The sequence below is a fragment of the Sturnus vulgaris genome, chromosome 14 (assembly GCF_052056855.1).
Source record: "Sturnus vulgaris isolate bStuVul1 chromosome 14, bStuVul1.hap1, whole genome shotgun sequence".
Classification (NCBI taxonomy): domain Eukaryota; kingdom Metazoa; phylum Chordata; class Aves; order Passeriformes; family Sturnidae; genus Sturnus; species Sturnus vulgaris.
The window spans coordinates 13,293,062-13,308,182 of NC_142256.1; the positions used below are offsets into that span (position 1 = coordinate 13,293,062).

A 15,121-nucleotide genomic window follows, 5' to 3' on the forward strand; every position below is an offset into this window, starting at 1 on the left:
CCCATGGCGCGCGCGCGCGCGGAGTGGGGCGGGGCGGGTGCGCGCGCGCCGTTCAAACCGCCAACGGCCGGGGCGGGGGCGGGGACAGCGACACCGGGACAGGGATGGGGACACCGGGACAGCGACACCGGGACAGGGATGGGGACACCGGGACAGCGACACCGGGACGGGAAAGCGGCGGCCGGAGAGCTGCTGCGGTCGTGCGCAGGGACGAAGCTGAGGCCCGGGGAAGCGGTGGGAGAGGCGGCCGCGGGGTGGCCGGCGCTAAGGGGCCCGGTAGCGGCGGCGGGCGGCCCCGGGTGTTCCTCCGCTAGGCCGCTCCCGTGCTGGCCCGGCGGTGCTCGGGGGCGCGGGTGACCGCAGCGCCCCGTCTGCGGGACACAGGCCCTGAGCAGCGCCTTGGTTCTGCTGCACCTGTTCCGGGTTCCATTTCGGTAGATGCACAACACTCGCCATTGCTTCTTCCTTAACATCAGGGTGTTCCTAGTTGGGAGAGTCTTGTGCCCGCTTGTAATATTGTATTGCCTTTTACATAGTTGCGGTGTGGGGGTAATAATTGAAACAAATCTCAGTCATTGAAACTGAATCTTGTTTCTTCCTCCCATCTTCAGAAGAAATTCTTACTAGTGGTTCCTAAGTGTGTGACATTTATATTGTTACTGATTCTTGTCCCACTGCAACTGTTATAAACGGCTATAGAGTGGTTGGCTCTCTCTACAATTTATTTTGGTTTTATAATTTATTAATTATACAATAATAATTGTTTGCAAATAACTATTATAAGTTTTAAACTGCTTTTTAAGTATAATAAAATTTGTAATCAATTGTGGGCAGTGCAAAAGGGGAAGCAGGGCTTTCAGAAGATGTAAGCAGGCTTGCAAAGGATGTATTTTAAGATACGCTTGCTATCGCAAAATGTATATTCAAGATGACATAAGTGGAGAGCAGAAGACTGTAAGAGGAAGAACTCCAAGCTAAAAGTGGCATCTGAAGACCACCCGAGACTGGCGACGTCTGCCACCATTAAATTGTGCAAACGCTGCAAAAATCTAAAGCAAGATTATAGTCAACGAGCCCAAAATAAATCTGCAAAATCATCTGAGAAAGCAACACAAGTGTAACAGTATAAAAGACTGCAGACTGAAGAAGTGGGTGTGCCACTAGCTTTACCATGCACCCAGAGTATGCTCTAACTCTTGATTTATGTTTATCCCTTAATATCATTTATTAAACTCTTTAAAATTTTTAGAAGAGTGAGCTTCATTTCTCACAGCAACTATCAACTTCTTTATCATACCATAGAATCAAAGAATGGTTTGGGTAGGAAGGGACCTTAAAGACCACCTTGTTCCAAACCCCCTCCCATGAGACACTCTCATTGGTATCATAAGGAGTCCTGTGAAAGCTTACGGAGATCAAGAACTTTGATATTTTATTAGCACCTGTATTTTTTTCTACTGGAGGGAACACCTCTTATGAGGAAAGGTGGAGGGAGTTGGGCCTGTTGAAACCAGAGAAGACAAGAGAGGGGATTTTATCAATGCCCACAAATACCTGAAAAACAGAATGAGAACAAGTGCTGCCCAGTGACTGGATAAGGGACAACAGGTACAAACTGATACACGAGTCCCATCTGAATAGGAGGAAAATTTTCTTTGAGGGCAGAAGAGCAACAGAACAGGCTGCCCAGAGAGGCTGTGGAGTCTCCATCTCTGGACATACTCAAAAGCTGTCAGGATGAGATCCTGTGCAACCTGCTCTGCGTGACCCTGCTTTAGCAGGGGGGTTGGACTAGATGTTCTCCAAAGACCCCCACCCACCCCAGCCACTCCAGCAGGATAGAGTGAGGAGAGAGGGGTAAAAAAATTGCTAGGAGGAGCAGCAGCTTCCAGTCTTTATAGTGTCACTGGTCCAGATAGTCTTTGGAAATCCAGAAGTGTGGCTGCACCTTAGGCAGAGCTGGCTCAGGTGCTAGGCCACAGCAGCTCTTCCAGCTTGAGCACACTTGTATTCCTAATCTACTGCCTTTGTTACTGTGGAGCATTTGCCATGGGGAAATAGGAAAACCTGTTGCCTGTGCCATTTAAAACACACTGAAAAAAACAGACAAAAGGCTATAAAGCACAAGCTTTTGCTGGCCTTTAGAATTCTCTAGGAGTGATATGAGATTACGTATTTTATGTCACAGTGCATTCCTTAGTAAGAAAATTTAAAACAAATCAGTCATTTGTGTTATGTTGAAGCCAAGTATTGGGTAAAACTTCCACATGGTGTCTTTCTTCCCCAGTAAACACGACTTGTGTGAACTGAAAAAATGGCATTTACAGTTTAAAGAAATGAACATGACCCAAAAGCCTTTTCAATGAGCTTGCACAGGACATGATTTCACATCACATGCAAGTTTTACCTGGAGAACTACAGGATACACTTTTTTTAGTTATTAAATAACCTGTGGGTGTAATGAGGAAATCTCTGTATTGCTCCCAGCTTATCTCCACTTTTGTCTGTGCTGATGATGTGATTTGCAGAATAAACTTATTTATACACAGGTTATTGTTATATGTGCATTTGTTGCCAGATTTTGTTATTGTGAGTCACTGCGGTTTCATTCATTGAAGCTGAAGCTTTTGTGGAGTGGTAATGGACTGATATGGACTGATAGCAGAGTTAATACTTTATATTGGCTAAATCTGTATGCATTGCAGGTTCAGATATAAGATAGCTCCTTCTCTTAGTAACTTGCTCCTGCTGCCTTCTTTCTTACCAGCAGAGGTCCAGCTAAAACCAGTTTCAAAACTGGAACAAGGGTAAATCTCTTGCTGCCAGCTTGTCAACAACATGTTTTAAAGACTGATTATGTCTGCGAGTTCATCTAGATGTGACTTCCCTACCATACCTGAGCAGTGGGACCAGTATGATTATATTAGAAACGGGAAGTTGAGAAACACTCAGAAAATCAGTAATGACTGGATGGGAGCCATCAGCAGATGGCTGTATCACATCACAGGAACTGAGGCCTTTGTGTTATGCTGAGTCTGCTTCAGCAGGCCATGTAAGCAGCTCATTGAAGACAGTAAGATTTTTATATGCCTACGACCAATATGCTAAATTTGTGTTCACCTCTGATCAATCAAGAGTCTCCAATTCTCAGAGACAATTAGCAATCAAATATCTTTGTTTTTGTATACAACACACCTTAAGAAAAGAGTAGTTAGCCTTTATAGCAGTGACAGTGAGGAATGAGCTATGCTGAATAGGAGGATGTTATTACACTCTGTTAAATATTACATTTAAAATATGTTGGAGAAGTAAAAGGCACAAAAGAGTAAAAGGTAATGCTCTAGATTAAAGAAAATTAGCTGGTGTGCAAGATCATAAAGCTGACTGCAAAAGCTGACCACAAAGTGCTTTGAGGACAAAAATAGAAAAGTTTTTCTGATGCATTTCACTATTATTTCCTAGGTGCTTTTGTTAAATCTTAGAAAATAACAGAAGCGGTTAAATAATGCTAAAATAACATTTTGGCTGATCACCCAGCTGACATCCCCTTGCTCTTTAATCAGCTCTGTGCACTTTGAAAGGCAGTTTGAGAAAGTGGTGGGTTATCAGCAGGAAAATTTCTTATATTTTTGGTGTGTGGAACCTTGACTTACTGCACAGGTTTTAAAATCTATAGAAGTTTTTTTCTATAGACTGCAGGTTTGCTTATGCTTCATTTAACTTAAACACAGCTGTTTAAACATGGAACTGAACTTATAAGCCAGCTTTTATGATAGTCTTTGGAGAAAAAATTCCAGTGGCAATAAAGACTGTGTGAGCTTACCTGAGAAAAAGTGACTTGGGCTAGCCTGGCACTCAGGCTAATGTGCACAAAAGCCAGTTCTTGTAGCACCAATGACTGCAAGCTGTCATTTTGCTGTAGTTCCACTGCCCTCATCCCATTGGGTGTTTGTGTAAAGAGAAGGGCACACAGAAATTCGGGGAGGCTCATTAGCAGCACACACAGCACAGCACTGGCTGTCACTCTTAGGAGCATTCTGTCCAGTCTGAACTCTCACAGTCGTTTGGACATCTTTATCCATACAAGGATATATATTTGTTTTGTCCCTACAGGCAGATATGGATGTTCCCCTAAGGATAGTGACTGGATTTGGAAAACAGTAACACAGGTTTCTATGATTTTTACAACAGTCCATGTCAATATAACAGAATCATTACAAGCATGATACTAGTTTTAATTTTCAGAGTATTTTTATTACTCTTTAAATTGTACAATTTCAACATTAGAAGAAAATACATAGTGTACAGTACATAACTTGCATGGTTCCCAGGTTTTAAAGTCAAGTGCCAAGGTTCAGGCTGCAAAAGAGAGTTCACCGTGCCTAAAACGAAAGCAGGCACACACACGCAGTTCTATATTGCTGCAGCATTAGCACAATCTTGTGTGGCAAATGCAACATGATGAGCACCATCTGCCATTAGGAGACTGCATGTACCAAAGGGTTAATGACATGGATCCTTAACATTCTGCCCTGTAGCATTTTTTCATGTCAAAGTGACATCACTAGAAAAACACATGAAGCAGTTCACTTCTTGGTTTTAAAAGTTATTGAAAGGGTACAGCTAGTGAAACACCTCACAAAATGAAATTACAAATCTGATATACATTTTGCATAGTTAAAATTATGTCTGGATAACCTTGGTTCTTGTTTTTTTTTCTTCTGGCCTTTGTACTTTTGCTTTGAAGTGAACATTTATTCAAAACACTCCCTCATTCAGTGCCCCCCAGTCACTTCAGATATCTTTCCATTTCTTTGGCTGCTTTCTTTTCCTTAACATCTTTTAGCCTTTTGTATTCCTTTTACAGCAATGTGCTGTTCCAGACATCCACTCCTTACCCTTTGGCTACTCCTGTTTATTTTCTTCAGCTTTTCCCTCCTCTTCAGTCACTTCCCCTTTCTTCTGTTACTCTTCTCAACATCTCTGGGCTCTTTCTCATTTTCAACCATACTGACTATCTCTTGATAGAGAGACAATGCCACATGTTTCTCCTTGTTTCATCCAGTTGCTATTGCTATTTGCAATACCACTTCTAAATCCTTCAAAAGCATTCACCTCTAGGTGCCTCATGCTTTCCATTATTACACATAGGAAGTTTTATATGATTTTTTTAATAGAGAATAGAAGATGAAAATCCAACTCACTGCCTTGAATTGTAGCTAGAAATAAGAGCTAACAGAGGGAAACAGAATGAATAATTACAGTCCCAATGTGATAGTACATATTGCCTCTCTTGATCTTGGGGTTGTTTGGGTTTTTTTCCTTTTAGCATGGAGTTAAACTTCTTCACAGTGTGTCAACTTATTGTCACAATTTACTGCTACAGTAAACTTAAGTAAGTTTTATCACATTTGCTTCTTTAATATGTTGATACGGGTCATTGTTATAAATTCCCACTGCTCTTTGCTAATTCTTTTTAACTAGTCCCTAGCATCAAGAAAATATCTGCCTCCTACCTGTTGACATCAGCACAGGGGAGGGAAAAAAAAAAATCACATCCATCCTCTGTAATGCAGAAGCTGCTGAGATAAGCACACTTTCAAAATATTACAGGGCAGCCTCGATCACTGATGACTTACAGCACGAGCAGCTTGGGAAGTTTTTTGCACACCTACTGTGTGCAAAATGAAAGCTCTTCCTTCACAGTCTCTTAGACTTTTAAGTTGAAAGCAAGTAAGTTGCTTATAAATTGATTGTCTGCAACTTACTTTTTGCCAGTAACTTTGACCTCTAGTTCTGTTACAGATTTGGGCTTGTTTGGTTTTGTTGGTGGGGTTTTTTTTCCTGTTGTTCGTTTGTTGTTGTTCTGTGAGTCCAATGCAACCAGCCCAAGTGTTCAGCAGCACAGGGAGCCAAGCCAGGCTCTGCTCACTTTCCCCAGCCCTGGCCCTGGCAACAGGCAGGAACATTACTATGACCAGACAGAGCTCTTACCACACAGCTCTGCCCAAGCAGTTTCCATTCAGATTTCAAGTCTGCACACATGCTAATTACTCACATACATTAAGAACCACTCTGTGTATTTAACTGTATTTTTTTTTAGTATGGCTTCAGACTTATTTTTCTGTTAGTTAAACATTTAAAAAGAAAATGCTTCATTAAAAAACACTGTACATTTTGAGATGAGCTAGTGCCTGTGAAAAGTGCTAGGTTAGTAACTTTGGAAGTGCAGTCCTCCATAGAGCCAAAAACATAAGAGCAACAGTGCAGGCACCTCAGACCTGCCTGCAGCAGTGAGGTGCCAGCACAGGGAACAAGGGGAAGGGTGATTAGCCCCTAAATGCTGACAGACACAGCGACAGCAGTTCTGAGCACCTGTCAGTCACAGCATCACTGCCAGCATCCCAACTGATGTGCTGGACAGCACAGCTACCAGTTCCAGCAACTCTATTTCTGCCCTCTTAGTCAACACAGAATCATCATCCTTGAGGTAGACAACCAGATATTCCAACACACTTTCCCTGCACCTTTTAGTATCAAATATTTCAAGTAAAAAAACCCTATTTTCAAGCACTGGAACTAGTGATTTCACTTTTGCCCACAGCACTATCCCTATCATGTCTGGAATGAGCTCTTTTGTATTACATTTGATGCTTTACATTTTCAAAGTACATCCAAAAATCAGCTACATGAGGATTACATTAAACCCTACAATTGAATCATAGTATGTGATTATATATATGGTGTGTGTATATATATATATATTATATCTCTATAGTTTTATGGCCAATTTATAAGCCCCTGAGAACAGAGTTTATGCAGAAACACTGGCACCAATAACACTAGAAGACACAACTTTATTTAGATGTCATTAGCATAGAAAGCACCTGGAATTATTTATATTTTCTATTTATAATAGATTAACTCTTTGGATATTTTCATGACTATATTAAGAATACATTTGTTAATCTTAACATCCATTTTGGAAAGATTATATTTACATACAAATACATAAAGACTTGATGTGAAAGAGCAAGAAAGCAGAAAAGAAAGTGCCTGCTCTTGTGCCCTTGTTTATATACACAGGTAGTGCCTTTAAATCAATTGATATGAGCGTGGGTCCCAGGTGTGAATAAAAGTTACAGGTTCTGTTTCATAATGCTTTATGCATCTATGATTTTGACAGACTATTTAAACTGTTTTTACAAATACATCCTACAGTAACTGTGTCTATGGGCTCAGGCAACCAGCCCTGAGAGAAACACAAAGTCTGTCCCCTCCTGCATTTATAAAAATCTCTCAGATGGGGCACATGTTCAGAATTAACTATTTTTACAACTCTGTACTGAAACACCCCTGTCCACCCAGCACAGGGGATGACGCCTCAAGGTGCAAGGAGGGAGGATCCCTCAGGCCTTCTGGTCTGTGCTGGCACCCACCACAAACCCTTTCACTGCTTTAAGACTTGGACAAGTCATTCAAGTTCACCTTGGTGACACAGTAACAGCTTGCTTAAACTCCAGAACAATCCCCAACTCAATTCAAAATAGATTCCAACTGTGTTTTTGTATCTACCTACAGCTGTCACTGTCCATAAAAAGTGACTTCAGTTCAAGATATCAACATTACATCACCTGTGAAAGTGAAACTGTCCATATTTTGGAGTACAGGAGCTTCTTATATTGGCTACATTCTTCACTAAAGTCTCCTAATACAATCTTTGTTTGCAACATAATTTGAAAGACAAACTAAACATGTTTGCAGTAGTTCAACAGGAAAATGGAACTCTTTCCAGACTGAAAGAATATGAATTTTGATAAGCCAATAATGACAAATTTTTTGTCGGTAAGAAGTGCAAATTTGTGTGTATTACCTCTGAGACTTTTACACTGCCATCTACAGGGAATTTTTCATTTTCTTCATTTTGATGTACTTTACCAGTTGAATAGCACATTTTGACCAAGAGTCATAAAGTATATTTGACTGCTGCCTCCTGACTGTACAGATGCAAAGAACACCTTGAAAGAGAAAAAAAAAGATGCTCCTGTCAGTTTATATTTATGAAAATATTTTTACTCACATAGGAAAGGTGATAGAATGCCACAGTCCCAAATACAAGGATATACATATATCACAATTGAATTTTAATCTCATGAGAAACTTTTTAAAGTGAAACTGTACTTGTGGTACAACTGCATTTTTTCAATGTATTTCTTTCCCTATTTGAAAATACATAGGAGAACATTTAAAAATAATTAATGTAAGGTTTTAGGCTTCAGTTTTCTAAGTATGATAGTGGGACCAAACAGATTTCAGAGAATATTTACCAAAATTGTTATATGCAAGAATCATATCTTATTATTCATACCTTGGTGTCTGCAATTAATAGTGTTGGGGTTTTTTTCCCCATGATGACTAATCTGAACTGCCTGTAATTTCAGTATCCCAGGAGAGTCAGTCCTGTAGCTGGGAGTTTTTGAGGCTCCCTCACTAACCCTCCTCACTACACCTGTGGTGCTGTGCAGTTCACAATGTCTGTATTTGTTATCACTGATAGCAGTGAAGGCTGGGTGGAATGGAGAGTTCTAACAGCTGGTGGTGGGAATGTGTGAACATCCAGAATGAACATCCAGAATGGCTGCTTTGTGGGATCAGTGACTACACTGGCTTTGAACAGGGAAGTTGTATGAAGGTATGAAGTAACCAATAACAAAGTTACCAAAATGAACTGGTCTGTCATAGTCAGCTATTACTCATTTTTGCTAAGTCACCACAGTGTAGTCATCTCTGTACCTTGTCATTTCTTTCACATAGAAATTTTAGCTTCTGTGCTTTCTTGTGCATAAATACTCCTTCCAGATTTCCTGTTTCCACAGAGCGTAGCTCAATCGCTTTTTCTCCCCAGCCCATGACCTGATTGGACTGAAGGTAAGCTAAAAGAAAAAAAACGACAAAAAAAATTGGTACTATTTAACAGCTGAAAGATTGATTCTTGCCTCATTTATGTTAATTATGGATCTGATGCATTTATATTTGATAACAATATATTCTGAATTATTTATATTTTAAGTTTATAGAAAAAGCCTTAGGATTAGTAACTAAATTTCAGTTCGTCCTCTCAGACTTATTTTGAACTCTAGATATAAATCTTAACTACTACTGTGTATCTTAGACTCACTAAAGCTTGGAGGAAAACTCTGAAGGGCATCTTGTTTAACCACTGGCCCCAAAGTGGGGCCAAAACAGACAGGGTTGCTCAGGATCTTGTACAGATATGTTTGATGGATATTTCATAACCTTTCCAAGACCCTGCTGCAATGCATCACTGCTTTCAAGGCCGAACATTGCCTCCTAATATCTTGGTGCAGCTTGTGCCCATCTTTGCCTCTCATCCTTTAACTGTTCATATTCAAGAAAAGTCTTGACTGTCTTCTCTGTACCCACTGTACTCTGTTCCTATTAGGAAGCTAGGTTTGTATTTACTATGGAGTTCAGCTTAGCCTGAAACCTAAATACTTCAGAATCTGAAACATGACTAATTCGGTGTCTTTCCATCACCGATTATGTGTAATATTTCCAAAATCAAAAGAAGATATTCTAGCACTGTGGAAGTTGACTACAATACTCCCTTTAAATCTGGCAATAAGAAATTGGAATAGTGATGAAGGAGTTAACATCACACATCTCAAATTAGGCACAGTTTCAGTAAAAGCCCTCCGATTGGTACTTGTATGGGCTTCCAAGGTAAAATCACATTAGTTATGCTCTATTAGTAGTCAATGCTCAGAAATCGTTCTTCTTGTTCAACTATTAACTGTTATTTCATTAGTCTGAGAATTCTGGTGCTCTAAAATGATGTAGAGGGAATGTGTGCACTGGACTGGGTTTTAGCTCCATTGGACAGAGAATGTCTGCCCTGTATTATTAGTGTGAGCAAGGTCTGCTTTTTAAAACCCTCCATGTTGATTTAGGTTTTTGTCTAAAAATTGAACTTTCAGTCCAGACTGATACTGGAAGCGACAGCCTGCAATCCTGCTTGAGAAGGACAGCAGAAAATAAAGGCAATATGCCCACACGACTGTATATACTTCTAGCAGGGTTGATTTAATACTAATTTGGAATCCTTGCTTTATAATTATTGTTAGAACAAATGTATGAAAATCATACCTCCTTGGAAGCACATATGGTTTGGTTACAGTGTTGTGATTTTACTTTCCTCAGAGACTATAAATTTCCACTAAATTTGTTCAGAAGACTTTCAGTTATTCTTTGTGAACACTGAAGGCTTCCCTGCCACTAGTGCTGAGATCAAGATAATTCTTTCCCAGTATCCCAGTCATGAGGAAAGAGGAAGAAATTAACCTGTTTTAAAAGCAAAGCAGCAGTGAGCAACTGAGGATGAGTGGCAAAAGAGGAGGAGTATTTTCTAAAACTGAAACACATGAAATGTATATATTTTAAAATCTTTTCTTTATGCTTCAGGCTGTACAACAGGACACCATTGCTGCAGGATATGAAGAAAATGTCATTAACATTTCTGAACAGTGCAGCAGTAGCAGGATAAGCCCAGGGCAGCACCTGTGCAGTCTACAGTATCTGAAAAGTAAGCCCAGACCACACACAAAGTGAGGAACACCAAAATGATACAAGACTCAAACTTTTGCTATTTTTTGTAACAAATGACATCATATTAACCTTTTCAAATTTTGCTTTTGAACATAACAGAGAGGCACTCTATGGTTCTGGAGGGGTAGGAAGCAAGGCAGGTGCATATATATAAACAGCATGAAACCATCCTGTGGCTACAGTGTTTAGTATAGGTCATGTAAGTCTAGCAACAAAGAACTAATAAGTCTCCTGATCTTTTCCACTACATGAAATTTACACTCCAGGTCCCCCTATGCTGTGTCTGTATCTGTGCCTTTGGCAGATTTCAATTTGAATTGCTTCCTTGCAGCTCCCAGTAACCATTTCATTAGTCTCTGCTGCAACCTCTAGGTCATCTGGACCACTTCTGCTGTGTTCTGAAGAATCTGACCTCCAGGCAGTATTCAAAACAGGAACAGAATAAACCAGATATGCCAAGTTAAGCCCTGATGCTCGGCTGTCTGGCCAATATACCAAGAACTTGTCAACTGACAATGGCAGGTTTAAGTACAAGTAACATAAAATCTCAGTTTTGTAGCAGAATCAAAAATTCTTTCCCAAATTTCATCTGTGAAACAGCATGCAAACAAAATAGCCTCATTACACCATTTGCTCAGTTGTGCAGTAATAAGGACTTATCCATACATGGAGATTAATTTGAAGGATAGCAGGCTATGAATTCAAAGGTCAGTACTGAGTCAGGATAATCCTCCCACATGGGAGCTCTTAGAGGTGTTTCATGTGAGATGCACTGAGAGCAGATACTCTGAATAAAGTCTTATTTTGGAACAACAGCTCCTATACTACGAGCACCTTGGGAATAGTTACTTTAAGTCCACTTTCCACTGCAGCTTTAGATAAAAATATCCTATGCTTCCAGCTAGTGTGTTGTAGAGCATTGAGGCAGTAATTTAACCACCTTTTGGTAACACTGTCTGTTTCTCTACAGAATAGTCTTCTTGCTTCTAAAATGTACTGGGAAAAGGAAATAAAGACTTTTACTAGTTCCTCTGGGAATATCCAGATTTGTGTTAACCCTCTATGGCTACACACTGTAAATAATTCTTTACTCACAAAAAAGGGCAAGAGTGCTCCCAAATCTTACTAACTTGATGCTTCTTAATGCCTTTTAAAACATGCTTTATAGAAAATATTACAGCTGTATTTATATTCAGCCCTACATATGTGTACATCTTTCAGATTAAATATAGAATACTTCTACAGTTTTAATTTCCCATGGGATTTGAGCTTCCTCTCTCCGATTTCTTATTAACAGATTGGTCACAGAGGTCCCAATTTAAGACTATGAATAAGATATATTTAGATTCCCTGCCCTAAATCCATCGATTGCAATACAAACTATTTTTTATTTTTTGTATCAAAATACTCTCACCATCTACAAACTTTTCTTTCAAAATACTTGTTTAAAGAAATCAAGAAATGAGCAAAGGATGACTAGAGAGCACCCTGAGGGTAACACAAGACCCTTCTATCTCTGCAACAGAGAGTGAAAATTGAGATACACTCATACAGACTTCAGGAGGTATGAAATGGGTATAGAAATCCCAAGAAAACAGGACCTTTCAAGAAACTGTCAAGTTGATCCCTAAGTAGGGCCATTCAAATAACAGTTATTCACATTTCTCTCATAATGTTTTTGTCTGCAGCCAAGGATATCAAAGGATTAAGAAAATTGATATGAGTTAGTGGTAAAATTACTAAAATGACAGTTAACAGAGGCCCTTGCATGAAGTTTGAGTTGTGTGTTTATAGGTTAGGTTGTTTTAGTGGAAATGTGATTTCAATCAGAAGTCAAATTTGGTTTGTAGCACATCCCAAAGATGAGCTTTTCTTAAAACTACTCAGGTAGAAATGAAAGGAAAAAGGTGAACATCCTTCATTTTTCACTGTGGTATCCAGTTTCCTCCAAGCTAATAACAGGCTTCTGTGCAGTCCAATTGTCTGTGGCTTGTTTTGTTGGTATGTTTGTTTTAAAATAAAGAACAGGAGTGAGACAGAAATTAAAAGTAACAAGTAATAAACCCAAAAATCTGCCAGTGCTGCTCTTCATTTTCCCCACACTGTTAGCCTGAAGCCCTATGGGAAAGGTGAAATAAGCAGCTGTCCTGGCTCCAGTACAACCAGAATCTCCTCCTACACAGCCAACTACAAGCATGAGGAGATTAAGAATCTATCACAAATACCCTGGCCTGGCAGCCCTGTGAATTTAAAGTGATAAAATGAAGGGGCCATCTGACAGCAGTTACAGATCTCTTCAGTAACTGACCCCTCAGTAGCTGTGAATTCCTACATAAAACGCTGTGAGCTATGAACAACAAAAACACTTTCCCCCCCTCTGTAATTCACATAAATCTCCCTGTGGAAACTGGTGGTAAGCTGCATCTTCAGTGAAGTCTGTCTGTATAGTGAATGTGTGATGCAATAAACAGTGTGACAAGAATACAGAATGTGGTCCAAATGGGAAGCCCCTATTGTAATCATTGGCTGTGTTAACACAAACACCCATAAATCTGTTTACTCTTTTACACATCTGGTTTGCTCAGAAGGTGCTTTATGTGCCATACAACCATTTTCACATAGATACAAACCTCATAAAGAAGTCAGGCTTCATGCAGCAGAACCTTATATTTAATAAGGAGCTGTTTTTCATACATACCTACTGATGCTGGCATTTCTCCCCACTGTAGAACAGTCTCCTTTGTGAAATGCCCATATATATCAATGTAGATGCCTTCATCTTCATAGGTGAGCAGGAGCTCCATGCCACTGGTGTTTGGGAGGATGATAATGGCATGTGGGCGAATGGTCCCCTGGATCTGGAATTGCATTTTGCTAAGATTTATATCAGAACATGGTCTGCAATTTCAGCAATTACATCGATCTAACTAGCTTGGCAGAGCAATAAAAAGAACTAGCTCATGGCTCATGGAAAGTGAAAGAAATGCCTGTTCTCAGAGGCTGTATAGTTTGCTAGGAAGCCTCTGAAACAGACTTTCTCCCTTTCTCCCCCCTTTGAATATGATGGTAGCTTTGCAAATAAATCAATATTCAATACTTCACTTTAAATTTACCAGTGTTCATTGGTTTCAAGAAGTCATGGAGCCATTGAGACACAATAATATTTACTTAGTCACTCACAAAATACTTGCATTATACAAATAGGAGAAAGGTGAAATAAATTTGAATTCACAACTTTTTCAGAAGACGGAGGAAGGACAGAAACTTCCACAGTGCAGGAGATCAGTGCTTTCACTTTCCATGATATTTCCCTATTCTCACTCACAAGTTAAAAACCTGCAAATTTAATAATATTTATCTTGCTGTAAAAGGTTCCCTGGACCTTTTCATTGTCCTTCCCTTCCCACATCCTTCACTACAAATAGCTGCCCATTTGACTGCTGTTGGGCACACCTCTGCATGCCACAGGAACAGTGCATTTCACCCACACGAATCTCTCCCAGAAGCCAACATATCCCAAGCAAAAAAAGACCAAAACCAAAGGTGAAGTATACAACCATGAGGGTGGAGTTTTATGAAAGCATTTTTGAAAGAAAAAGAGGACAGCCTTAAAAAAAACAGTAACAAAGCATTTCCTTGTTTAAAGCACTACTCAAAACAGGATGTTAAATAGTAAATTAAACCACCACAATTAATATTTCTATAGGAAGCATATGACTGGAGCTTTACATCATTCTCACAAGCCAGCCACACACAGGTCTTTTCTTCCTCAAGCACAGACATTAATGAACAGTAAAAGAAGCACTGAAGCTGTACTTGCCAAACTGAATACACTCAGGCCACCCACTTGACTCCGTGCCTCCGCAACAACTATCCGTAACACTAGAACGGGGATCCAGAGCCGCAGAGCAATTTTAATGCGTTGCCTTGGTACTCGCATGAGCGACCGGAGCAGGTAAGAGATGAAGAAAGAGGTGGGGAACCAGGAAAAGAGGCTACCAGAAAGCAAGAGTATCTCAAGTCAGCCTGTTACAGTCTGGGCTATTGCCACCACAAAGCTCCTTGAGATAATTATCAAGTTCTAGTTCTTTTAAAATACTAGAATATCAAAAGAGATTGAGCTGCTGTAGCAGCTGATTTATTTCAGTCTAAGACTCTGAAGAGAAAATATATTTTTAGTCTGTGCTAACTTGTGGCTGAAGAGCTCACACAAACACAGTCAGTCTCAGGTGCCCCACAGATCCAGGGCAGTCACCTGGGAAATCTCTCTCATCAGGTACCTAATTATATTTGCAGCCTGTTGAAAAAGTAAAGCCTCTAAGAAAGTTCACTTTTTTTCTTTGCCTTTCTTCTCTTGGGCAATTATGCTAATGATCCTTTTGACAAGTCACTGCTCACCTTGCTGGGCAACCCACTTCCAGAAAGGCACGTGGGCACCACACTTCAATTTACAAACTGATGTGAATTCATCACAGCTGCCTAGTTAACAAAGCTA

The 15,121-nt window shown here is 39.9% G+C and overlaps 1 protein-coding gene across 6 annotated transcripts in view; it reads right to left on the reverse strand.

Annotated features, from left to right (window-relative positions):
• Positions 1-4,232: 4,232 nt before the first annotated feature.
• Positions 4,233-15,121, reverse strand: part of NRK (Nik related kinase) — a 91,613-nt gene continuing 80,724 nt past the window's right edge. For 5 of the 6 annotated variants that reach the window (XM_014887040.2, XM_014887029.2, XM_088173182.1 and 2 more), the window contains 3 exons: positions 13,325-13,484; positions 8,794-8,933; positions 4,233-8,018 (listed from right to left, as the gene is read on the reverse strand). In XM_014887040.2, the coding sequence (XP_014742526.2) occupies positions 7,935-8,018; positions 8,794-8,933; positions 13,325-13,484 (384 nt within the window). In that variant the 3' untranslated portion in view covers positions 4,233-7,934. Of the gene's footprint in view, positions 8,019-8,793; positions 8,934-13,324; positions 13,485-14,446; positions 14,622-15,121 lie in introns of those variants that run through there. The other variant, XR_015806761.1, reaches the window with a different exon arrangement.